This window comes from Choloepus didactylus, chromosome 17 (assembly GCF_015220235.1).
Source record: "Choloepus didactylus isolate mChoDid1 chromosome 17, mChoDid1.pri, whole genome shotgun sequence".
In the NCBI taxonomy this organism is placed as follows: Eukaryota; Metazoa; Chordata; class Mammalia; order Pilosa; family Megalonychidae; genus Choloepus; species Choloepus didactylus.
Window position 1 is genome coordinate 76,663,096 of NC_051323.1, and position 26,604 is coordinate 76,689,699.

Sequence of the window (26,604 nt, forward strand, 5' to 3'; positions counted from 1 at the left end):
ATTTGGCAAATAACCTTTGAGCTCACATGAGCCACCCACACGAAAACCAAAACGAACTACAGAGAAGACAAAAAAAGCAACTGTCTGTTGACAACCAGATTTTCTTTCTGCTTTTGAGTTTCTCATCCATAAATAATCTGTATGTTACAAATGTGACCATTTTCTTTAAAAGTGTCTCCTGGCGTGTTCCCACTTCGCTGTGTCTTAAAAACAAAAACTACCCGTGTAAATTGTAGGAGCGCTGGTGTTTCAGAGGGGAGGGCTTTAATATATGCTTTTTAGGCACCAGGAGTGTCAAGATGGAATATTAAGATGATGTATTCTTTCTGCAGTGCATCTGTTTATCTTTTATGAAATCTTGAGTTTGATAAATCACCAGAGATAAAAACATCATTTTTAACCTATCGGAGCTCCCAAATGCCAGGAGGAAAAATAGTGTGTGTCTCTCCTTCTTGGATTTACCTCTCCCCTGGCTTGTGAGTTATGGGACTTTATTTGCAGAGAAAACGTCATGCTCTATTAAGTTGAAAATGGTGGCTTTTACTCAGAAATATGAGACCTGAAATGGAGAAGGAAAAAAGTATTCATTCTCTGAGATATAATCAGTTCACAAGTTTGGAATTATGCTAGTGGCATGGCATGTTTGGTGGGGAAAATGATCACAGGTTTCCATTACTAGTTCCCTTTCATTTACAGACACTTGGGATCATGGATTTAGTTTATCAAAAGTGGATATTGAATATTGATGGGGAAATGTTGTTTAACATCATTGGAGATAGAGATGGATGACGCCGTCTCGGGTGATTTTTTTTTTCCCTGCAAACCTGTCAGAAATTCTTTCTTATGAAGCAGCCTGGAAAATGAAAAAGTTCCCTTGGATTTCCCCAATTCTCGGTGAAAATTATGGTGTGTCCGGGGGTGCAGCCTGCCGCGGGCTGAAGGCCTCGTAGTGCTGCTTTCTGACCTCAACTCCCCATGAACTGGAGGCTAGAAGTGGGCGAAGCAAAAAAGTAAGTGTGTCAAGAAAGTGTAACATGGCAGAAGAAATGGCTCCTTCAAGCGTCTGAGACAGCCGCTCCTCAGTCTGCGGCGCAGTTTGTAACTGTAAAGGATACTGGGGTTCTTCGATTTTCTGCAGTGCCGTTCCAGGCCACAGTCCGCAGTTGAGCCTTTCTGACAACCGTGATGAACGGTTCGTACGGCTGCTTGAGGAGACGCGTGGGCTCTGTTTGTCGCGCCCGAGGTGCCTGACGCCCCGGCTGCCTGGGACTGGCCGCGGTGGGACCGGCTGGCCTCGGCGAGCTCCGACCCTCTTGCAGGGCCGGGTGGGGTGGGGTGGACGCAGGGCTCGGCTCTTGGGTCCAAATGCCGGGATGTTCCAGAGAAGGTGAGACTTCCATGTCTCTCAAACTCTGATGGCCCCGTGAGGAACAGGCACGTCCACCCTGGGGCTGTCCCCCCAGAATCTGGCCTCCACTGGTGTATCCTTCGGGGGCAATACTGATGCAGACTGCGTCCGTTTATTCCTTTATGCACACGCCCTGATGTAGCCAGCGACCGTGCCGGGAACTGTGCCACATTCAGAGGATAGAAGCCCAGGAGGGACGGCCGCCGCGCTCGCACAGTGGTCTGGGGAGAGCCGCCCAGCATCGGAGCTGGGAGGACAGCCCCGTGGAGCCGTGCTGGGAAACACGAGGAGACTTAGACCGGGGGCGCGGGTGCCAGTGGCAGGCGACGTTTGACACCGTGACTTTGGAGAACAGGAGGGCTTACCCGTCACGGTGGGCGGACGTGGCAAGCAGAGGGCAGAGCAGGATGGAGGCTTGACATCTGTGCATGGTGTGGACACTGCTGGTGATCATGTGGCCCAAGCGCAGGACGAGTGTAGGGGGACGATCGCAGCGGGGCTGGGGTCCCATGGACCCTCGAGGGCCCAGTCAGCGGGCAGCCGCGGGCAGGCAAGCGCCGAGGAGAGGCAGGTGCGAGGGCACCGGGGGGCCGGGCCAGGTGGTGGGTGGGGAGGAGCTCGCTGGCTGCAGCCCCCTCCACGGCTGCCTCAGTGCCCACAGCCTTGCCCAGCACGTGGCCGAGGAGGTGAGAGGGCCCCCTGTGTCTGAGGTGGGCCTAGCACGGGCGGCCTCCTCACCCAGCCCGCGAGTGCTCCAGCCGTGGCTTTGCCGGGCCCAGGACCCTGGGGGCTGCCCTTGCATCCCACTCTGTGAAAAAGAGCCCGGGAGGGACGCAGGAGGGGCCCTGGGGCAGGTGCTTTGAGCTTGGCCTGCAGCAGGAGCCCCATGGGAACCGCCGGACATGGCCGCTGTCCCCCCGCCTTCGTCCGAGGCTGGGTAATGGCCCCCAGATCGCCTCACGCCATCGAGACTGTTGTCCCGTTGTTCTGAGGCCAGGAGACCTATGTCGAGGTGTCGGCAGCCGGGCTTGCTCCGCAGCCTGGAGCCCCTGGCTAAGGCCCTCTGCCACCCCCGGTGTCCTCGGCCCTCACCGCGTGGCCCTCGTCTCTCTCTGTCCACGTTTCCTTTCTGTCAGGAACAACCACACTGGATTGGGGTCCACCCCATTTTAACGGATGACATCTTCCAAGGCCCTGTTTCTAGATGAGGTAGCACTCTCCTGGGTCTTTCGGGGACACAGTTCAACCCATACACCACCCCGGGATCGGCCCAAGTTGGCGTTTGGCTCCCTGTTGAGGTGCGGTCTCTGGCAGCCCGCGCTCCCTCTCCTCCGTGGGCCGCGTGCTTAGGAAACACTTGCTCGTGTATTTGCTCGCAGTTTCTGAAAATCTGCTCCTCACAGACTCTGGGCCAGGACTACCAGAAGCCAGTGGGGGAGACGAGGAGCGCGCGCGGCCGGGACGCGGGGCCTGGGCGAGGTGCGGAGGCCGGGGTGCAGGCCTGGAGACGTCCGGGAGACCCACGGGTGCTGGGAGCTGAGCCAGGCCCAGCGCGACGGGGAGATAAAGGGGGACAAGTGGGGAGCCATGCGGGGCCTGACCTGCCAGGTGGGGCATATTTGGGGGAGAAACCAGGAAATAACGTTGAGAGAAGGAGCTGGAAAAACGGGCTGGGGGCCGAGGGGCAGAGCCTGGCCTTGGCCGAGCGTCCATCGAGGGGGAGTGGAGGGGCTGAGCCCGGCCCCAGGGGCCAGGGTGCCCGGGAGAGACCCAGGGTGGGCGTGGGCGGCAGGTGGGCCCAACAAGCAGGTGCGACTGGCAAGCGAGAGGCTGAGGGGCTGCAGCGGGGACAGCAGGGGGTGGCAGGAGGGGCCGCCCTGGTGAGGCCCCCCTTTCCACCCTCGAGGGGTCCCCTGTGCAGGAGCCAAAGGCTTGTTGAGACTTGATCAGACCCCGGAGCCTAGGAGCCGCCCCTGGGGTGTAGGCTGGGGAGGGGGTGCTGCGTGTGCCCTCCCCTGCTGCCCCGGCCTGGGGTCATGGGTCACGTGGCTGCGGGCAGCTGGGGTCGGGCCGGTCTTGGCCCCTCTGCACCCCTCCTCACATCCCGGCGGGCAGGGGGCTGTAATCGAAGGGCTTTTTCTAAGAAGTTAGAGGCTCCCATTTGCCATCCGTGTTGGTTCCGGAAATAAAGCTGGGGTTCTTTCTGCAAAAGCCCAGCCCTTTCGTTGCTCCCTCTCTCTTTCCACTTTCCCGAACGGAGGTGGGTGGGGGGCTGCAGGCAGTTCTGCAGGATGAGCCGGGGCGCTGCTGTCACCCAGGTGGGAGGGGAGGGCCGAGGGCCGACCGCTGGGGACGCTCCCGGGAGAGGCAGGCCAGGCCCCCAGCGATCCGGGACCCGCCGCCTGGGTCAGTGCCCGGCCCTCGGGGTGGCTCGGCCTCAGGTGACCTCCAGCCAGAACCTGCTCGCAGCCTCCACGCCGTCACCCCTGGGGGGAGACGCTGCCCCGCGCCTGCACTGCGTGTGTCTGAGACGAAGCCTTGTTCTCCCCTGGCAGGTTCAGGCTCAGGATTCCCGGCCCCCGGGAGCTTTGTGCCGGAGCTCAGAGCCGGGGAGCAGCCCCCACCCACTTCTCCTGCTGCTCCGGCTCTGCCCGCTCCGGGGGCTCCGCACGACCCGTGGGATCAGGAAAGTGGTTTGTCCGAGTCTCTCCCCCGCGACCCCCGAGGGCTGTCGGGGCCTGTTTGGCTGTGGGCCCGTCCCTGGCACAGTCGCCTCTGACTCAGCAGCTCGGGTGGAGGAAAGCAGACACCTCACGTGGTTTCATCTGAGTTTTTCTTGTTTAAAGTTGAGGGGGGAGGAGAGAGCAGGGGTGGCAGCCCCGTCACGGGCGTCACAGCTGTGGTCAGGGGGTTGGCTGCCCCGGTTGAGCGGCCAGCGGGAGCCGTCCTGGTGCCCCCTGCGCTCCCCGTGGGGTGAGGTGAGAGAACCCGCACCTGGCCCCTGAGGTGAGGGGCGGGTGACAGACAGCATGTGTGTCCTGCTGCTGTCGGGCCCCGGTGCTTAGGGTGGGAGACTTGGTCAGCCAGCGGAGGGGACACTCCCCCCGCGTGGCCCCGAGTTTCCTCCAGCCCCACAGGACTGGGAAGGGCCTCTGGAGACAGAACAAAGAGCCAGGACTCAGGCTCGCCCCGGGACGAGCACAGCACCCACACCAGACACCGGAGAAGAACCCAAACGGGAAACCCAAACGCGTAACGAGGATACAGGAAATCTAGCCGGAGAGGACACATCCGGGCGAGAAGGACCGGGGAAGGCCACGGGGTACTGGGGCTGAGCCCTGGGCCCAGGCGCCTAGTCCTGCAGGGAGGTACCTGGCTCTTACAGGGTCCCCACGGGGCCGCTGGGGAAATCGAGGCTCGGCGAGGGTGAGTGGCGCCTTCAGGGTCACGGGCGAGGGTCTAAGGCCGGGTCCACCTGCTCCTGGGCCCCCCAGCGACCACCCGCTGGCCAGGCCAGATGGGAGTGGGGTGAGGGCTGGAACCAGAGGGGGGCCACGGCCCAGGGCAGAGCCATGGACGGACGAGCTCAGGGGCCGCGGGGTTGGGGGGTGTTTGCAGCAGGGGGCGGGCCGGGACCCCGGGTGAGGAGGGATCGGCCTGTCAGCATCCGGGGCTCCAGCGTTCCCGGCTCGGCGAGGTGAGAGGGGCGGGGGCTGGGGGGCAGCTCTGGTGGAATCCGGATGGCAGCTGTGCTGTGTGCGACACGTCGTGTGGGAAGGGTCTGCAGGCCTGCTGCTCGTGGGGGGGGTCAGAGGTCAGGCTTGGGGTCTGGGCTGCGGGTGACAGGACCACAGAAATGGGGGAATTCGGGAAAGGGCTGGCGTGGGAGGGGATGGCTTTGCCTTGGGTCCGTGGAGCTCATGGTGGAGGCCACGTCTCAGGAGCCCCGGGCCACGCCACAGCAGAGCCCAGAGCGCGGGCGGCTGGCGGTGAGGGTGTGGGGTCCCCACGGGGTCAGAGGGCGGGCAGTAGGTGTTCAGATGTCCACCCCCAGACTCGGTGAGGGTCTTTACCAAGTGAGAGCCTCCTTTTAGAAGGGTATCTAAATGAAACCCGAATTTGAAGATTGTTCTTCGCTTTGCTCAAACAACAATCAGAGTTCAGTGTTTTTTCTCACCAAACCCTGTGACAGCAGGAGTCCACACAGGCCCCGGGGCAGCCTCGGGACGGCCGTGGCCGGCGGGGTCTGCGGAGTCAGTGCGGGCAAGCACGGTCGGGCAGTCTCCGAGCTCGGGGGCTCATCCCATTCCGCGAGCTTCTGTGGAGCCCTTTTTGTGGGCAAAGTTCTTAACTCTTTTAAAATTAGAAAAAAAAAAATGTATCGTTCTGTGTAATTAATATTGATTGCGGCCAGTCGGTGCCTCTCCCATATACCTGGGAGACAGTGTGGACGGCCATAGGCACAGCCCTCTGTTGACCCTGAGCACGTTCTGATTGCAGAACACAAAAATGTAGATTTGGAAAAAATAATCAGTGCAAGAGCCAACTGATCACAGTTAAAACTGCAGAGACTAAGTTAGTGGCAGATGAAAACCATCTTAAGATCCACATTTTATAGGTAACATGGGAAGTATTTGCCCAGAGAATGCTTTCTTGATGAAAATTCACTGTCGCTGGTGTACTATTTGTGAACATGACGTCCTAATACCCTTGGGTCAGCACAGTGGAATCGGACTGTCCCACAGCCGTGAGGTGTGGCCGCCCCGTCCTGGAGGTTGGGACAGGACCGCAGGCCATCAGTGACCTCTGGGTTGGATGGACAGGCTCGTGGGCTCCACAGCAAGAGGTAGAACTGCCCCCATCAGACGGGCGCAAAGGGTCTGTGACAGGTGGAGAGAGCTTGGGGCTGGGAGTCTGGCAGGAAGATGCTGATCTCAATGGGTCACGATTACGCCTGTTAAAGAGATGGATTTAAATCTGAGGGTGGCAGGGAATCCTCGGAGCATTTGCAAGAGTGAAATATATCATCAAAACAGTGGGCAGGAAAGGCCGTCTGGGCTTTGGTGCTCATTTAGACCCAAGCCCATGAGTGGGTCTTTGATGAGAGCTCGGCCACAGCTCCAGAGAAGGCGAGTGTGCATTGTGTGGATTGCCTGGAGAACATTCCTTGAGTTTTCATGGCCAGTTTAAATGGGTCATTAATATATTTTTTTTGGTTGTTACCTTCTTGGGTTTCTCTTTCTCAACCTGTTGGAGAAGCTTGGTTAGGGAACGACGACCTGAAGTGTTTCTGAGAGTTTGTGGGGTGTACTTGAGTGAACGCTGGTGTCTACATCATGTTTACGCCAAGAGGAGACTTGAGCCATGGACATGGCTGTGGAAGCTCGAGACAGGATGTTCGGCACGGCCGCCTTTCCCGCAGCAGGGCGAGCGCCAGGCCGTGGGAGGCCCCGTAGACTTTGGGGAACAGAGTGCTCCACGGTGGTCGGCCCCGGGCCCCCTGGCAGCCTGGAGCGGAGCTTTGCTGATGACAGTGACACTGTGTCCTGGGGTCACATTCCCGGCTGACCAGGGTGGAGAACCCCGGGGCCGGGACCGTGGGAGCTCGACGGTGTCAGTGAGAACGGGCAGACGTGCCATCTGCTTGTCCTCGCAGCGGAGCGCTCGGCATCTGCAGTCGGACGGCTCACCCCTTTCCAGTGGCCCTTGGCAGTGACACGCTGTCCCCACTGAGAGGACGGGCTCTGCTAATGAAGGTGGGTCCTCGGATGACGCGCTCGCAGCCTGCCAGGCTCCGGGCAGCTTTCCTGCCACAAGGCCGGGTTTGTTTTCACGTGCGGGAGTCAATTTATCATCTGGGTCTTGAGCTCCGCGGGGAAGGACTCGCCATCGGCGGGTAGGACGGTGGCTGGCTAATGAGACCGACCGTCGTCCTCGAGTCCCGGCCGGTGACAGCGCCGATGCCGACCAGCAGCCTCCGCTTAACTCTCCAGAGAGCTCAGCTGGTTTTATTCACACCCGCCTGACAGGCTCGGGGCTTTCTAGCAGATTTATGAGGCTTGGCCAAGTTCCACGTCCCCCACCATCCCTCTTAATTAAGACAAAGGATTTCACGTGTTCCGGGCCTGCCACGTTCTCGGTTTGGTTACCAGGGGAAGGCGACACAAATTAGGCCGACGGGGTCAGTCCCTGGAAGGGGCACCTCTGGTGAGTGTCTCCCGGCCCTCAGTGGAGGACAAGCCTCCGTTTCCTCTGCGAGGAGCGGACGTGTGGTGTAATCCGCACGTAGGGTGTACATCCAAGGGAACCAAAAGTGTGGGAAACCTTGGCAAGCAGCCAGCAGGCCTTCAATTAAAACTCTTTGAAGGCAGAGAGCAGTGGTGCCAGCAAGGCACAGAGGCACACGCCCGCTCTACTAGCAGTGACCAAGGTTCACATCCTCACCTGGAAACTGTACTTAGGCGGACTCAGGGCCTACGTTTCCGTGATGTCATTTCAATTCTGCACCATCAGGAAACCACAGGTACCAGGAATTGCATTTCTTTGCCTAAACACCATAGCAGGTGCTCTCCAGCTTTAGAAATGGGTGGAAAAAACAGGGTGTCATGATAAGGGATTTTCAACTCATTTGCCTAAGGTGTGATATTTTTGGTTTGCCTTGTGTTGGTGGTGGTGGTCAATGACGTTAACTTTTTAAGAAAGCAGCGCTGCACCAAATGCCACTGGGCTCTCCATGGCAGCGAGAGGTTTTCGTGCTCAGCTGTCTGTTCCCACCTGAGGTTCAGCTCTCAGGGACCGTCCCCCGGAGGTGCGGCTGGCTCTCCAAGGAGACACAGGGCCTTCCCATCTTCCTCGGTGTTTTATCTGGCCATCTGCTCCCCCTGGCTTCTCTCTTGCTCTCCTGCTGCCCAGCTCTCCCCCACTGTCCCTTCCCCACTGGGCTGCTGCCCGCTGGACGTGCTGTCATGTGCACGGCTTGGTGCTCCCGGTGGACATCTCGGAGGTGGTGTGGTGTAGAGAAAACAGCAAGGGTCCGGCACCCATCCCACTTCTGCCCATCCCCATGACCCACATGGCCAGGGCTGCTCAGCTGCTCACCGCCTGCTTTCTCCAGGCCCGTGGTGTGAGGGCGGGAACAGCAGGTGCCCGAGCCCCTCCTCTCCCAGCACCGCACCCTCGTGCTGCCCCTCGCCGGCCTCTGCCTAATCTTTGGTTGGAAAGCAGCCATGGGCTGGGCGAGGGAGGGGCGGGGGCTGTCCTGGAGGGGCCGACCACCAGCGCCAGGCAGCCCTGACCGCCCCTTGTCAGTTTCTGTGGACTGGGTGACCCTGGCAACCGAGGACAGGCTGTGGGTGTCTCGACGTCCCCCGGCATCGAATGCACCGATGACGTGAGGTGACACTCACTGAGCCAAAAGTGTGCTCAGCTCAGACAGAGACTAATTCAAGATTTTCTTCAGGAGTTTGAAGGTTGTTGCTTTTTTTTTTTTTATTTTTAGTTTTTAATTTTTGGTCACACCTTGGAAAGTACCTGTGGGATGTGCAGGATTTTTGAGGCTGTTTTGTGGGGAGACTTACCCGGGACACAGGGGCTCATCTTGACCACAGTCGGCCTACACTCAATTATGTGTTTGCTCCTGTGAACTATCACAACAAATTTAAACATTTAATAGCATCTCACTGGGTGAAAACCGCTAGAAGAAACACAGCTATGCATCTGGACCAACGTGATGTTTGGACAGATGACCTGCTGCGCCCCACGTTTGGGAGGTGCCGAGACTCGGGCAGGTGTTTCATTCTGACCCGCAAGGCGCTGTGGACATGGGCCCGGAGAAGGCTCGAGAGGCGAACAGGGCTGGAAAGCAGAACGGGAGTGCGAGCCCGGGGACGGCCGGGCCGGAGCCTTCGCCTGACGACCAGGAAAGCCGGGAGAGGGCAGCTTGCACTCCCACCCAGCTGCCCAGTGGGCTGTGGAGCTGGGACCAGAGAGTGAGGGTCTTGGGGCCTCCGGTCAGGCTTCTCCCTGGGCCCCCGGCCCCTGTCGCCCCCGGAGCGCACCTGGGAGGGGAGGCCACAGTGAAACTGCGAGACGCAGCGTGTCCGCTCCTGGAGTCGCTCTTGCAACGTTAATTGTGCCTGGTTTGCTAATGGGATGGGAGAGAGAAGAACGTCATCCTCTCCGTGACTCAGTTTCCCCATCTGCCAGATGGGTGGAGGCTGTTCCCGACCCCCAGCCTTTCCCACCCCTGATGCTCTTCAAAGAGGGAAGAGCGTGGGGCAGGACTGCCAGTGCTGGGTGTACCCTGCTCCGCTGGAAGATGTCCACACGACATGCCTGGAGGTTTCTTCACTCGTGCCTCGTTCTCCTTGCCCTGCGGCCCTTCCAGCCCTCTGCCGGGACGCCGGGCCTCTCCCCCAAGCTCAGCAGGTCCAAACCTCAGCATCTGCCCCCACAGCCCCCTCCCCAGCCCCTCCTGCCTCCTCGGAACCAAGGGATGGGTGTGACGTGTCCCTGCCCGGGCCGCTGCGCCACAGCCCTTGCCTTGGCCATCCTCTGCGCCATCTTTGAGAGCCGCCCCTTCCCCTCTGTCCCTGGCTCTGCCAGGACCGTAGACGGGTCACCTTGATCTCTTTTAGGCCAGGGTTGTAGTCTGTAAAAGAGAGGGAGGCTCAGACGGCCCCAAAGACCTTCCAGCCCTGCATTCCAAGAGTCTGCGACTCGACTGAGCCGGCAGCGCTGCAATTCTGAACCTTCTTGAGACGGAGCCAGCCCGATGTCTGCTCCCAGCCTCCGTCCCTCAGGCCACTTTTCGAGCCCCCGGCCCCTCTCTGGGCCACCTGCCAGCAGCGACTGCCTGCCCGGTGGGAGCTGCCCTTCCTGAGAGTGGACGGTCCAGCTGGACGTTGGGCAGAAACCGCGACTGCCCCGGGCGGAGCCGGTGTGCCCACCCTTGCAGGGACGGGGCTCTGCCTTCCCGTCGGGTCTTCTCACTATGGGGGAGCCAGACCCCGGCCCCCACTCCAGGCCGGGCCCCTCTTCCCGCCCCCCACTCTCTCCGGTGGTGGAAACGGGCAGGAGGGCAGGTCTCTGGGCCAAGATGCCTCGGACCGTCTTTTCCTAAACTGAACACAAGTGTTCGCCTGCCCTCAGTCTGTTCTCCGGGCAGTTTCTTACACACGTGGCAGACACTGCTCCCAATTTGGGTGGGAGGCAGCGGCCCCAGCAAGTACCCTCGGTATGGCCCAACTTCCCAGACCGGCCCCTGCCAGCCCTCTGGCCTCGCTTCGAAATGCAGGAAAAGCCAATAGCACGCTTGGGCGAGAGGGCCCTTGGTGGCAGATGCTGCTCCCCCCGTCAGGATATGAGAGCTGGAGGCTTCGGCTGGCCTCTCGTGACTGCAGCAGGCGGGGGTAGCTCCGAGGTGGCCCTGCAACAGGGACACTGACTGAGGGCCCCGGGCTGTCCCCACACTGTGGCCCCCACAGCCTGGAGCCGCCGTCCCGAGGCTCCCGAGGCCAGAGCCTTGGGTGGGCCCTGCCAGGCCACGTGTTCTGTGGAAAAGCTCCCGAGCCAGCTGCCTGTGCGGAAGTGAATCCCCAGGCACCAGCTGGGCTCGTGCGTCACAGGGTCCTGCATCTCGGCCCCTGTGGCCGGGCTGTGCCGGCAGTGGAGGCGTCTCAAGCCCGCGTGCTCTAAGGAGGGCTGGCGGAGCGGGGCAGGCCGTCGGGGCTGGACGGGGCGTCATATGGGCTGAGGAAACAAGGAGAGCAGCATTGGCGTCTGCCGTCTACCTGGCTGTCACGCGCAGGGCCCGTCGGGGCTGGTGGGTGCAGCTGCCAGGTGCTGAGGCCTGGGCCGAGGAAGGTGCCGGAACCGTCCGGGAAGGCGCTGCTGCTGGAGGGGTGCAGGGCTGGGGCTGCTCTGCTCGCCAGCCGCGGTGTTGACACTGTCCCCAAATGCTCGGGGGCACTGGGGAGACATGGGGGGCGCTGGGCTCTCGGAGAGAACCTTCCTCTACGGGTGTCCTAAGGAACGTGGCACCGCGAGTCCTGCCTGAGGCCAGGAGCCCCTCGGGGAGTGACGGGCCCCCGCCTTCAGGCCTCCCAGGCTGGAGAGGGCAGCTGCTTCCTGGACACGGGCCTTGGCTCCCAGCTGGGTGCAGCCCCGGCCGGTGGACGGTGCCCTCACAAGGCGCATGTGGCTTTCCCTTAGCCTGGGGGGCGGCGCCCGCAGAGAGAGGGAACTTGCCGCGTGATCGCTCCACCAGTCCACCGCCCCCAGCAGGTGTACGAGCACCCGCAGGCTGGTGGCCCAGTGCCCCTTGCAGTGTTGTGGTCACAGAGGCGATCTCTGCCCCGCTCCCCCTGCGCCCGGGACGGAGCTGGCAGTGGCCGCCCGACTCTGCTCGGGGTCCCTGTGGCCCTCGTGTCCGGGGGAGGCCTCAGCTCCTGAAGTTTCTGGTCGATGCTCACCGCAGCCGCCCGAACATCTAAACAGGGTGTTTGCAGGGGACTGTCCCGGCCCCACAGGCGGCTGGCGGCAGCAGTTTGAAGCTGTCAAGTGGGGGAGGTTGGGTTTTTCCCTCTTTCCTGCGTTCTAACTGCTCTCCTTTTCTTGCCGTGTGTGGGTGGTAGCTGGTTTACAGCAGCAAACAGTTCGTCGCCAACACCTCCTGCTGCTCGTGGAGCTGAGCCAGGGCCCCTCTCCTCGGGCAGCCCCCTCGAGCCCACCGACCCGTCTCGGCCCCCTTGCCTTGGAGAGGGTCCCTGGGCGGCCGGAGCTTCCTCTCAGATCGAGGCATTTGGGGCCCGCCACGGCCACTGCCCATGGGTTGGGGCCTCCCACGCAGGAACGGGGCTCTCATTTTGGGCTTGGCTACACCTCCAAACCCAGTCCAGGGGAGCAGTGCCAGGTGCTGCCTCGTGTCGCCTGGTGCATCCCTGAGCAGCAGGTGTCTGCGGTGTTGGGACACGGCCCTCTCCGCTGTCCCTTTCAGCTTCTCCCTCCTGCAAGCTGGAGCTGCACCGGCAGGTGTGAGTGTGCGGCTGGCGTGTTCCTGAGGTGCGGCGTTCGTGTTCACTGGGACCTGCCGTGTACCAGGTGATGCTTGCTCTAGAACCTGGCTTAGTGGAAGCACATGCTTGCACCTTTAATGTTTACTAAAGGAAAAGAGTGACTGGTGACAGAAATCAAGTTTCAGTCCTAGATTTCTGCCACAATTGGTTTTCTCTAATCGCTGCCACTGGGACCCTGAAATGCCCCCCTCCCCGGCTCCTTCTGCTCTCCCCTCCACCACCGAGCCAGTGCCAGGGGTCTCCCAGCTTCAGAACAAACCAAGTGCTAAAGTCCTACTTGGTGACCACTATCCCAGAGAAACTTAATTTTGAAAAGAGATCTTTGTTGCAGAGGACTAATTTTAAACTCAAAGGAAAAAGTATCTAATGGTAGAATCTCAGGCTCTCTGGTAAGAAGCAGGAGAGCTGCCTTGGTGGCCGTCTACACACGCCCACCCCCGTCCCTCCACAGAGATGTTTCCTGAGTCTGTCAGGTGCTGGGTGCTGTGCTGGGTGCTGGGGGGAGGGGAGGGGGGCAGAAACCAGCAAGACCCACCTCTCCCCCTTGGGTGGCTCGTCCACCAGCGAGTGAGACGGGCATTCGTTGCACCCCATCAGCAAGGGCATTGGAGTGGCCTGGCAGCACAAGGTAGAGGATTTTGGCTGCCAGTGGAGTAGGTGCCCACCCACCAAGTCTCCACATCTCTGTGGGAAATTAATTTAACCAACTGGATGTGTTGTACCTGGTGGTGGTGAAGTGGCAGGTTGTGTCCTAAGTTTTCCACTCAGAGAGGGTTTGGTGTGCAGGGCTGCAAACCTTGAGAGCTGGCTGGGAAAGTAGGACCCAGGCAGCTGCTCCTCGGGTGGGAGGTGTCCAGAAACTTCCATCCCTGCTCCGCACATTTCTCCAACTGACGCCACTCTCCTGAATTCCTGCATTCCGTACTCCTTCCCTTGGCATGGAAGATTTCCACACCCAGGTGTCTGGGAGGGGACGCAGCAGAAGCCCACATCGGCCATAGTTGCTGGAGGAATTGTTCGGAGGGTGCAGTCTCCAGGCGGGGCCAGGGACGGAGTGGGGGTGCTGGTGGGTGGGGTTAGGAGACAGGCAGAGGGCTTCGCCTGCCCTGTCTGCTTTCTGAGGCTCTGCCTTTAATCTGCTCCTCCACAAAGCTCCCCCATCAGGGAAAATGCACGGATGCCTTCCTGCCCAGGTCAGATGAGCCTGAGGCCAGCAGGACAGGCTGCTGGAAGGACAGACCACCGGGGGCTCCCCTCGGGGTTCTTGTCCCTGCAGGTCTGGCACAGGGGCTGGTGGAGGTGCTCCCTCCTGGTTAACTTGGTCTCAGTTTCCTCTGCACAGCTTAGGGGGCCAACTGTGTTCCAGGCTGCTCTAGGAGACAGCAAAGAGGGCAGCAGAGACAAAAAAATTAGAAGGATTTGGTGGCAGTCATGTGTGGGAAACTGAGAGCAAAATGTGGCCCTAGGAGTCGAAAGTTGGTGGGAGGAGAGAGCAGAGGCTGGCCCAGACTCGTCTTTTCTCCGTTTCATTGAAGAGGTCAAGACGCTGAAGAGCCCGGAGACTTCTCTTGAGAGACTTACCCAGAATGTGGAGGGGTCCAGCGGGGTTTCGCTCCCAGATACTAGATGGCCAGGTGGCTGGAGGGATCCCGCGGGGAAGGGGCCACCGGCCCCCCAGTTGGGCAGGAAGTGAGGCAGGCAGCTCTCGTCTCTCCAACCAGCCACTCGGGCCCCCCGGGGAAAACCTGAAAATGTTACGAGGCTTGGAGATGTCTTTTCTCTGCATCTGCCTAACTCTTCCAGTGGCTCTTAAACCAAATTTAACTGCTCTCTTTTTGGCTGATTTTACAATGTTCAGAAACCTACTAATACCTTGTGTTAGGCAGTGGATTCTCAGAGGCAACACCAAAGGCTTGAGCAACACAGGTGAAAATGGAAAAATTGGGGTTCAGCAAGAGTAAAAACATTTGTGCATCAGAGGATACAGAACTTCTCAAAGAGAGTGAAAAGACAGCCTGCTGCGCGGGAGAAGAGGGTTGCAAACCGTGTATCTGATAAGGGCTTCATATCCAAAATATATTTTTAAAAACCCTACAACTCAACAACTAAAAGACACACAACCCAATTAATCAGCGGGCCAAGGGCGATGAATAGACACTTCTCAGAAGAAGATCTGCAGGTGGCCACTAAGCACATGCGGAGGAGCTCACCGTCACTGGCCATTAAGGAAATGCAAATCAGAGCCACCGTGGGGGACCCCCAGGATGGCATGGTCACAACTACAAATAATAACAAATGTCGGTGAGGATGTGGGAAATCAGGCCCTCGTGCACTGCCGGTGAGAATGTGCAATGGTGCAATTGCTGTGGAAAACAGTTCAACAGTTCCTCAAAAATTTAAACATGGAGTTACCATATGACCCAGCAATTCCACTCACAGGCACAGCCCCCAAAGAACTGAGAACGGGGACTCAAACAGAGGCTTACGCACCAGTGTCCACGGCAGCGTTCTTCACAGTTGCCGAAAGGTGAAAGCAGGTGTCTGTCGACAGATGACTGGGTAAATAAAACATGCTGCAGACACACAATGGGATATTATTCAGCTGTAAAAAGGAGTGAAGTTCCAGTACATGCGGCAACACAGATGAACCTTGGAAACATCATGCTGGTTGAAATAAATTGGACACAAAAGGACAAGTATTGTTTGATTCCACTTAAGTGAATTATCCAGAATACAAAAATACATACAGACAGAAAGTAGATTAGAGGCTTCCAGGGCCAAGGGGAGAGGGACTTGGGGTGCAGAGTTTCTGTTTTGGGTGATGAAAATGTTTTACCAATCGAAGGGGATGATGGTAGCACAACATTGTAAAGGTAGTTAATGCCACTGAATTGTGCACTTAAAAACGGTGAAATGGCAAGCTTTATGCTTTATATGTTACCACCGAAAAGAAAGTCCCCTGATAACACCATCGACATCAACCTTGAGATAGGAGGAAAGAAGAAGATTGGATTTACCTCGTCCCCGTCCAGTCCTGGCAGAGTGACGGTGCACAGCCGGCTCTCGGGAGGTACACGGGGGACGAGGAGGGAGAAAGAGGGACTTCTCCCCGGACAAATGACAGGAAGATGCACCGCCACCCGGTTGCTGCCTCCCGCCATGGTGTCCTGGTGACATATTTTCACATTTGGGGAAATCCTCCCAACATGTTCTGCTCTGGGACGGTGAAGGGCTGAGGATGGACGGTGCGGTAACTTGACGTCTTCTTGAAACCCCTGCCGATCGTGAGGGTAACCAGGGGCAGACTATTTATAATCATCTGGTTGTATGTTATATTTTGAAGTTACTTTTACAGAAAATTAACATTAAATGTCAAGATTTTGACCAATTGTTTAAGGAAGGCAAACCTACTATTAAAAGTCAAATACTCTTACATTGACTGGGAAGCAAAACCTAACTATATGATATATATACATAAATGCAGACTTTCACTTCTGAGAATATGGAATAGATATATTCTTCCATATTCTGCCTGCAAAATGCAACTAAAATCCCTGGACAGTTTATACTAAAAAAAAAAAAAAAAAAAAAAAAATAGTAAAAACACAAGAAGAGTCTGAAAGGTGGAGACAAGAAGGCAGAGCAGCTAAGGGCCTCGCGAGCAGAGGACGACGTGGGGGCGAGTTCCCTGGGTTTTCTCTTTGCCTCCCACATTCCCAACTGGGAGCTGAAGCGGCAACTTGGAGATGCCGATGGGCACAGCGACAGAAGCCCGACAGAAGCTGCTCTCTCTCGTCAGAACGGCAGGCAAGCTTAGCAGGACAGGGACTCTTAGCTGCAAGTCGCTCTGCCCCACCAGTGCCAGGAAAGGCTGATGGGGCCACGGCCTTCCACCTTGACAGGCCATGCCGAGGCACCACCCGACCTGCTGGGATTGTGTCGGAGGAGGCTGGGAGGGAGCTGGGATTTTCATCCCCATCTGGCAGTAACGTGTCCCCCTCCCGCCTCTGCCACAGGGTCAGTGGAGACCACCTGGGGAGCTGGGACTTCCTCCCGAGCAGTAACAAGTTGCTTCTCCCCTGCTCTCTGTGGTGACATCAAAGGAGGCCAAACAGAGAATCGAGACTTTCACCGCTGCTGCCCAGCAGTAGTGAGTACCCCCCCCCCCGACCCCTGGTGTCAGCAGAGGTCATATGGGAGCAGAACAGAGCACTCCTGCCCCTCCAAGCCAGGGGGTGTCAGCAGAGACCTAGTGGTGAGCCAGGACCTCCACCCTACCCTGCAACAGTGAGAACCACCTGCCCCCCATTTGTTGTCAACAGAGGTTGCGATGCGCCCGCCCTTCCCCTGCGGGAGCGGTACCAGAGGAAGCTAAAACAAAAGGTCCAGATAAGATGCAGAAGCTCTTAACATTATGCCCAAAATGTCTAGGTTTCAACTGAAAATCACTTGTCATACCAACCAGGAAGATCTCAACCTGAATGAGTGGACAGTCCACAGGTACCAGCACTGAGGTGACAGTGATGTTAGAAATTTCTGGCAGAGATTTGAAAGCAGCCATCATAAAAAATGCCCCAATGAGCAATTATGAACATGCTTGAAATGCAATACTAGAAAGCCAATTAAAAGAAATACTCTCAGATATGTATGTATGAGAATCAAATGGAAATGTTAGAACTGAAAAATACAGTAGCTGAAATGAAAATCTCCATGGGTGGGCTGAAAAACAGAAAGCAGGGGACAGAGGAAGGAATCAGTGAACTGTGAGACAGAACAATAGAAATTACCAATCTGAACAATAGAGAAAATAGGGGGAAAATGAACAGAGACTCAGCATCTCTATAACAAAAGATATAACATTTGTGTCACTGGAGTCCTGGAAAGAGAGGAGAAAGAAGGTAGGGCTAAAAAATTGCCTCAAAGAAATAAGAGCTGGAAAATTTCCAAAAGACAAAAACCACAGATTCAAGAAACTGAGCAAATATTTCACAGTGTAAACCCAAAGAAACCCACAATAAAACACATCATAAATTAAGCTTCTGAAAACTAAAGACAAAAAAAAATCTTGAAAGCAAGGAGAGAGAAGTGACCTATAGGGGAAACCAAGTCAAATGGCAGCTTGGGGTTAGGGTTAGGGTTAGGGTTAGGGTTAGGGCTAAGATTTCCTGACAGAAGCCATGGAGACCAGAAGAAAGCAGCACAACATTTTTTTTTCAAGTGATGGGTAATAAAGAACTGTCAATCTAGAATCTTCTATCCAGTGAAAATAGACTTCAGAGATAAAGGGGAATTCAAGACAAGCTCAGATGAAGGGAAACTAAGAGAGTTTGTCCCCAGAAGACCTACTAAAAGAATGGCAACAACAAGTGCTCTAAACAGAAGGGAAATGATGAAAGAAGGGATTTTGGAATATTAGGAGGGAAAAAAGCATATGGTAAGCAAAACTGGATAAATCAATATGATTTTCTTTTCCTTTTGAGCTTTGTAATTATGTTTGACAATTGAACCAGAAATTATAACATAGTCTGATGTGGTTCTAAATGTATATAGAGAAAATATTTAAGACAAATATATTAATATGAAAGAGGGTAAAGGGATTTAAAGACAGGTAAGATTTTTACATTTTACTCAAATTGCTGAAATGTTGACATTAGTAGACTGTGATCAGTTATACATATAAATTATAATACCTAGAGCAACCACTAATAAAGCTATACCAAGAAATACACCTCAGAACACAATAGATAAATCTAAATGGAATCCTAAAAAAAAAAAAGAAAAAAAAAAAAGAAAAAGCTCAAGAAACACCCAGTAAGCCAAAGAAGAGAAAACAAAAACAGAGAGAGCAAACGCAAAATAAAAATAATGAAAAGACAGTCTTAAGCCCTTATATGCGGGATACTGATTACGTGCTTCAACCTGGCGGGCCTGGGCCGGGGGACCGGATCCACCCCTGGGGAGGGTAGTGGGTACGGGTGACAGCGCCCTCCACAGCCCCCCGGGCCTGAGAAGGTGAGGCCGGAGGCAGGCCCCAATTCCTCACCCAAAACCAACCGTTGGAGGAAGCTTGCCGGGTAAGACCGCCTCCCTCGTCTAACCACTCAACCCCTCCGTTACAATGCAACGTCCCCTACTGCCAGTGCGCATGCACCAATCATTGTGCAACACCCAACAACCAACCTCCGTGCCCTCTCAGAACCAATCCAAGCCTTTAACCTCTACAGCTACCCCGCCCTCTAGACCGCCCGTTATAAGCTTGTACTCTCCCCTAATAAACTCTCTTGGTTTCTTCACCTTAAAAAGAAACGTGTCCCGCCTGTTCCTTTCTCGCCGCCCTCCATACTTTGCACGCCTCCGCCGGGGACCTGGCCAAGTCCCCCGCCTCGCCCTCGCCTCCGGGAAAGAGCCCCCGCTGCCGGTACCCTCCGAGCAATCCTGAGAGCCTAGGATTTAGCGACCGGCCGCCACCCCCCCCCCCGACGAATCAATTACGACCGCACTTATATATCAATGATTTCTTTTAATGTGAATGGTCTAAAAGCACCAGTTAAAAGAGAAATTGGAAGAGTGGATTAAAAAACATGAAGCAACTGTATGCTGTCAAGAAGATGATATAAACAAGTTGAAGGTAAAAGGATGGGAAAAAATATGCCATGCAAACATTAATCAAAAGGAAGCAGGAGTGGCTATATTAATATCAGGTAAAATAAACTTCAAGGCAAAGAAAATTACCAGACACAGAGAGGAGATTACATGCTGTTAAAGCATCAGTCCACCAAGAAGACATGGCAGTGCTGAATGACTATGCAGCAAACAGCAGCGCTGCAAAAACATGTGACACGTATGTGATAGAACTGAAAGGAGAAATAGGCAAGTCCACAGTTATAGTTGGAGACTTCAACACCCCTCCCTCAGTAGTTTACAGAACAACTAGACTGAGATCAGAACATAAAGAAATACTCAACAGCATCATCAACAAACATGCCCCAGTTGACGTTTATGCAACACCCCTTGCAACCACAGCAGAACACACTCTTTGCACGTGTCCTGGGATATATACCAGGATTGTCCAACTCCTGGGCTATAAAGCAAACCTCAACAAATTTCAAATATTTGAAATTGCCCAGAGTGTGATCTGGCCACAACGGAACAAAACTAGAAATAACAGAAAGATAAAGTATTCTTGAAGCACTTGGAACTAAACAACATCCTTCTAAATAATCCAGGGGTCAAAGAGACATGTCTCAGTGGAAATAAAAGTACACTGCACTGAATAAAAATTAAAATAGAACATATAAATTTGCAGGACACACGTGAAGTAGTGCTGAGAGTGAAATTTATAGACTTACATTAAATAAAGCAAAAGTCTCCTCCGTAATCTAGGCCCTGATTTCGTTCCCTGACTCCAGTAATAGGATTAAGACCCAGCCTGATTGGCTTGGGCCCCCCCGTAGCTGGAGTAGCCTAATCAGAAGGTTCTGACTGCGATGGGTTCACACCCACAGGAGTGGATGAGATTTAAGAACATGTTTTTCTAGGGTTCACACAGCTTCAGACAACCACAAATACCACATGCAATTTCTCAAAAAATACTAAGGTAGAAATCTAACAAAACATGTATAAGACTTACATTCCAAAAACAACACAAAGCCGATAAAAGAAACCAAAGTAAGTCTATATAAATGGAGAGACATACCATATTCATAAACAAAGACTCAGCACAGTAAAGATGCCGTGTCTCCCCAAATTGATATACCGGTTTAATACAGTATCTGTCAAGATTTCAGCGATTTTTAATGTAGATCAGATTACTATAAAATTAATATGGAAAGAGAAAAGGAACAGAATAGGTAAAACAGTTTTGAAAAAGAAGGAGGTGAGAGGCATCAGTCTACCCGGTTTCTGGGGTGCGTAGCTACGTGTTCGAGACGGCAGCACCGACGGATGGGACACACATGGGGCGAGTAGACCCGTGCGAATGTGCCCAACAGATTTTCACAAATGTGTCGAGGCAATTCGCGGAGACAAATGAGACTTTTGAGTAAATGGTGCTGGAGTAATTAGACATCCAAAGGCAGAAAAGAGGGAAGGGAGGGAGGGAGGGAGGGAAAGAGAAGAAAAGAGGAAAAAAGAAGAAGCACCTTAACTCAAAATGTATCATGGACTTAAGTGTAAAACATAAAATTATAAAACTTTTAGAAAAACGTATGGGAGAAAATCTTCAGGATCTAGGGCTGGATGAAGGGTGCTTAGACTTGACATCAAAAGTGTGACCCATAATAGGCAAAACTGATAACCTAGACTTTATCCCAAAACATGTGCTCTGGGAAGACTATGCTAAGAGAATGAAAAAAAGCTATAGCTTTGGAAGAAATATTTGCAATCCACATGTCTTAACAAAGGAGTGAGATAAGAATGTATGTAAAGAAGAATAAAAACTCAATGGCAAAAGAAAATCCAATTACAAAGTGGGCAAACAGACATTTCACAGAAGAGAATATACAAGGTGACAAACAGATGAAAAGAGGCTCAGCGTCAGCCGTAAGAGAAGGCAATTTAAAGCACAATGAGATGTCACTATTCACCTATGAAATGACTAAAATAAACACAAGTGCTGGAGCGTGATACTGGTGGGGGGGGGGGGGCAAAAGGCAGCACTTGTATGCCGCTGGGGGGAGTGTGAAGTGGTGCAGCCCCTCTGGCGGTTAACAGGCTCACCGCGTAGCCCACCAGTCACACTCTTGGACGTTTCCCCCAGAGAAATAAAAACTATAGATGGACAGATGTCTGGACAGTTATGATAGGAAGATAGATAAGTAGGTAGGCAGATAGAGAGATAGATATGACAGAAAGAAAGAGAGAGAGAAAAAAAAGAAAGAAGAAAAAGAAAGAAAGAAAGAAGATATAGATGACAGGTAGATAGGTGGGTAGGTAGAGAGGTAGGTAGGTAGGTAGATGGCTCGTGGCTGAGGGGCAGGGGCCTCTTCTGGACCGGCCTGACCTCACAGGTGGATCTGGGGTGGAAAGGCCCTCGGTCTCTGCTCCTTGGTCACCTGTGTTCCCTGTGGCCGTGACCCTCTAGGCAAGACGTCGACAAAGCCGAGGACAGCGAGGGGTTGAGGGGCCCCCCAGAGCCCTCTAGCGAGTTTGACGGATTCCGGGTTGAAGCAGGTCGGGGAGAAGGGCCGGCCGAGTGCTTCTCCACAGGTGGCCTCGCCTTCCTGCAGAAGTGGGAGCCGTGGCCCGAGCCGTCCCCAGCGTGGACGCTGAGGGAGCCCAGGGGAGACGAGCCACCCCTGCCCTCTCCGTGCGTGCATGCTCTCCCGCTGGGCGTGAAAGACCCGTGCACTGTGACACCACGTGGGACAGGGGCGTCTGCCCGAGCACAGCGTCCACACGGGTATGGGTTCTGTGGCCAGCTGTCCGGCCCCCAGACAGGACAAGGCGTGTGCCCATCAGCCTGCCCGTGGGGCTAGAGCCGCAAGGCCCAGTCTCCCTGTCCCCACGCCACACGCACGCTGGTCACCTCCCCCAGAGCCTCCCCTGTCCCCTGTGCGCTTGTCGAGTCATTGCCTGCAGCAGGTGGCTTTTCTCCACCCGGGGAAGCCAGGATATATCCTACCAGGCGTTTCCACGGAGGCCTGGAGCCAGAAGTGCCCGCGCCCAGGGGTCTGGCTGTCCCGGGCCGTCCCTGGTTTGTCTGCCATGATGCCAGTGCATGGCCACCGGTGTCGGCCTGTGGACTCAGCCTCCCAGGAAGTTTCCTCTGCTGCAGCGTGCGGTGGCGCCGGGAGGAGCACCTGGCTGTTCAGGTGCAGGCCGCTGACCGCCTGCACCCTCCCCTCCACCCCCCTCGCCTCACCCCAGATGTGCGCTGCCGTCTTCTCGAGAAGAGAACCAAGCAGGTTGGTTTCTTAAATTGGGAAGCATCTCCAGACGGTCTGGAAGGAAAAGAAAATTTGTTCTTGAACAACCTCCTCTGGTGATCCAACAGACACCGAAATCCATCCTGCCTTTTCTGGTTAAATGGGAACAAAACTTCTCACCTGTGGAGGCCCAGCCACCCCTGGAGCCAAGAGCGTGGCGGGAACGGGCAGGTGGACGGGCAGCGTTGGGAAGGGGCGTTGCCGTGGTCCGGCCCCGCTTTCAGGTGCTTTCCTGCTGCCCTTGGCGATCACAGACCCACTGCCGTGCGCCGGGGCTTCCAGAAACCCTGGAACCAAGAGACGGAGCCGCTGCCCATCAGCTCCCCGGGGCCCGGGCCAGCGCGGGAGGCAGCGCGTCTTCGCAGCGAGAGAACTGGGTTGTTGCTGGGACACTCCCCGCTGCACGCAGGTGTTACTGTGTGTTAATGAGCTTTGCTCGTTTCCTCTGACGCTGGAGGCCCAGACAGTCCTTCAGCTTCGTCTTTGTGCTTATCATGCAGCTCAGGCCGTGCTGGGGGCTGCCTGCCGTCCCCTTCTGCTGAGGGTCCCAGTGGGTTTACGCTCCCGGGACTGAGGTTCTCTGGGCCCTTCTGTCCTATAGACTCCACCAGGCACCGAGGCTGGACCGGGCACCATGGGGAACCCCAAGATGCCTGAGCCACGGTCCCTGAGAAAGCCACGTGGCCAGATAATTACCCCAGCAGGGAACCCAGAAAGGGGTGGGGCCGCCTTCCCGGGGGAGGCTGGGTCGGCCCCTGACCAAGGTTCCCATAAAGGGGACCCTTAGGGGAGGTGGTGCTTTCAGCCTGGAGTTGGTCGTGTCAAGGGTGGGCATAGGAGGTGGCACACGGCCTCAAGCCATTTTTTAATTAGTCTACACTAAAATCACCTTGGTTTGGGGTGAATAGTTCTACGAATTGTAACCCATGGATGGATGTGTGTAAGCACCACCACAACCAGGAGGCGAACAATTCACTATCTGAAGGTAGTCCTTTGTCCTATGGCTTTACAGTCACCCTCGCCCCTTCCGATGACTCCTGGCACCCAGTGATCTGTTCCCCAATACTGCGCTAGCGTTGTGTCTTTTTGAGAATGCCATAAAAATCTAATCACAGACTTCCTTCACTCGGCGCTATGTCGCTGAGATTTAACCCAGGTGCTATGCGTGTCGGTAGTTCTTTCCTCTCCGATGCCAAGTGTGTTCCTCTGATGGACGCACCAGTTTACCAGGCACCACTGAAGGGCACTGGGCAGTTTCCAGTGGAGCAGCTGCAAATATCCATGGACAGGTTGTTGCGTGAACGTGTTTTCGTCTATCTGGGGCACCGTTTCTTGACCTGGGCACTATGACACCTGGAGCCAGATTCCTCTTTGTTGGGGGTGTGGGGCCGTCCCCTCCATTGCAGGATGCGTAGCCCTGGCTGCCACCTGCTAGATGCGGGTGGAACTTCCCGAGCTGTGACACTCAGAAATGTCCCCCAGGTGTCCCCTGGGTGACAGAATCCAATTACAGTGGGGAGCCTCTGCTCCAGGGTACACCCAGGAGTGGGTTTACTGGTCATATGTGGAAACTTTATTAGAAACTTTGCATTCCCAGCACAGGAGACAGCCGGTTGCTCTGCCCCGTGATAGCACTTGGTGGTGTGGGTACATGTTATCTTGCTCTTGCAGAAGTTATGTAGGTATACCTTATTGTGGCTTCAATTCACGCTTCCCTAATGGCTAATGATGATGCACTTCTTTCCGTGTGTTTATTTGCCATCTGTGTATGCTCCTTGGTGAAGTGTCTGTTGAAATATTTTGCCCAGTTTTTAATTAGGCAGTTGTTTTCTTGTTCTTGAATTTTAAGAATTCTTTATGAATTCTGGAAATAAGTTCTTTATAAATTCTGGAAATAAGTTCTTTACAAATTCTGGAAATAAGTTCTATCTTGGCTAAATGATTTGGAAATATTTTTTCCTAGTATGTAACATGTTTTTTCGTTCTCTTCATAGTGCCTTTTGAAGAGCATTTTTTTTTTTTTTACTTTTGATGAAGTGTGTCAATTTTTTTTCTTTTATGGATCATGCTTTTGGTTTCATGGCTAAGTACTATTTGTCTAATCCCCAGTCATGAAGATTTTCTCACTTCTTTTTTCTAAGAATTTAGAGTTTCATGTTTTACATATTGATCTGTGAGTCACCTTGAATTAATTTCTGTTTATTTGGTTTATTTGGGGGGGGGGAGCTATTCTAAGGGGCACATTTTAAAATTTTTGTTTTCCAATTGTACATTGCTAGTATATATATATATATATATATATATATATATATATATATATATATATACAGTTGACTTTTGTGTGTTGATTTTGTAACTTATAGCCTTGCTAAGTTCACCATTAGTTTTGGGGTTTTTTGTTTTTTGCTTTTGTTTTTGGTAGATTCTTATGGTTTTATATGGAAACCAGCATGTTGTCTGCAAAGAGGAGCACGTTCATATTTCTCTTTCCAACTCACATGCCTTTATTTTCTTTCTCTGGCCGCATCGTACTGACTAGGAATTCCAGCATGATGTGCAGTAAGCGTGACCTTGTTCCAATCTTAGAAAAGATTCAGTTTTTCAGCTCTGAGTATGATATTAACTGCAGGGCTTGTTGGTCGGTTGGTTTGTTACAGATCCCCTAGTCAAGGGAAGAAAGTCTCCTATTCCCGGTTTCCTCAGAGGCTTTCTTCATGAACGGAGGTTGAATTTCATCATGTGCTTTTTCTGCTTCAATTGATACGATTGTGTGATTTTCCTTTTTTATTTCCTTCAGGTTCTGTGGTGTCTGTAGTGTTATTTCTTCTTTTATTCCTAATTTTGATAATTTGTGTCTTTCTATTTTTGTCTTTGTAAATCTTACTGAGACTTATCAATTTTATGGCTCTTTTCAAAGAGCAAGCTTTGGTTTTCATTGATTTTTCTCTGTTATATTCTATTTTCTGTTATGCTCTTTATTATTTCCTCCCTCTGTTTGCATTGGGTTTAGTTTGCTGTCTAATTTCTCAAGTTGGAAGCTTAGTTTGGGGGAGTTTTCAGCCGTTACTTTTCCTAGTACTTTTTCAGCGCTGCCTTTCTTCTCTCTTTCAGCGACGTGATAGTTAGATCTCTTGTTACGGTCTCATGGTCCCTGAAAGTCCAGGCTATTTTCTCTTTGTTGTTCATGTAAGGTAATTTCTATTATTCTATCTTCCAGTTCACGGATTCTTTCCTCTATCTGCTCTGCTGCTGAGCCCATTTTAATTTTGATTATTGTATTTTTCAGTTCTAAAATTTCCATTTGGTCCTCTTTTATACCTCCTATTTCTTTGTTGACGCTTTCTATTTTACCATTTATTTCAAGAGAATTTGTGTTTGCTTGTTGGAGAAATTTTATAATAGCTGCTTTAAATTTTTTGTCAGATAATTCCAACATCTGTGTCCTTTCACTGTTGGAATCTGTTGATTATCTTTTCCCATGTGTTCTGGTTTGCTAATACTGCTGTCATGCAAAACACCAGAAATGGATTGGCTTTTATAAAAGGGATTTATTCAGTTACAAAGTCACAGTTCTAAAGTCTTAGAAGAGTCTAGACTAAGGCTTCAACAAGAGGACACCTTCACTGAAAAATGGCTGATGGCATCTGGAGCACTGTCAGCTGGGAAGGCCCGTGGCTGGCATCTGCTGATCCTGGGTTCTGTTCAGCTCCTCTCTCAGTTCCTGTGTGTTCTTCAAAATGTTGCTCTTGGGCGTTCTGTCCTCTCTTACTTCTCTGGAGCAAACTCTGGGCTAGCATAAGTCTGCTTTCCATGGCCGTCTCCAGAATGTCTCTCTCGGTTGCTCTCCAAGATGTCACTCACAGCTGCTCTGAGCTCCTTCTGTTTGTCAGCTCTTTTATCTGGCTCCAGTGATTTAATTCAGACCCATCCTGAATGGTGGGTAACACCTCCATGGAAACTCAATCAATAGCTTCCAACCTAATCAACACTAATCCGTCTGCCCCCACAAGATTGCATCAAAGAACTGGTGTTTTGGCGGACACAATAAATCCAAACTAGCACAGCTGGCGTGATTCTCCGAGCAGAGATTTCAGAGGGGCTTGTGGGCTCAAAAGAAAGAAAAACAGTAAAACATCATTCTGACTGTGTAACAGATACATGGGGGAGGGCGTGTGTGATTTGGTACACATTTAAA

At 53.7% G+C, this 26,604-nt stretch overlaps 1 protein-coding gene across 1 annotated transcript in view; it reads left to right on the top strand.

The window, feature by feature from the left end:
- The window catches only part of ACOXL (acyl-CoA oxidase like), a 283,084-nt gene that overhangs the window by 230,983 nt on the left and 25,497 nt on the right, over positions 1–26,604 (top strand). Inside the window, 1 exon segment of the mRNA XM_037806647.1 lies at positions 7,109–7,164. Coding sequence (XP_037662575.1) covers positions 7,109–7,164 — 56 coding nt within the window.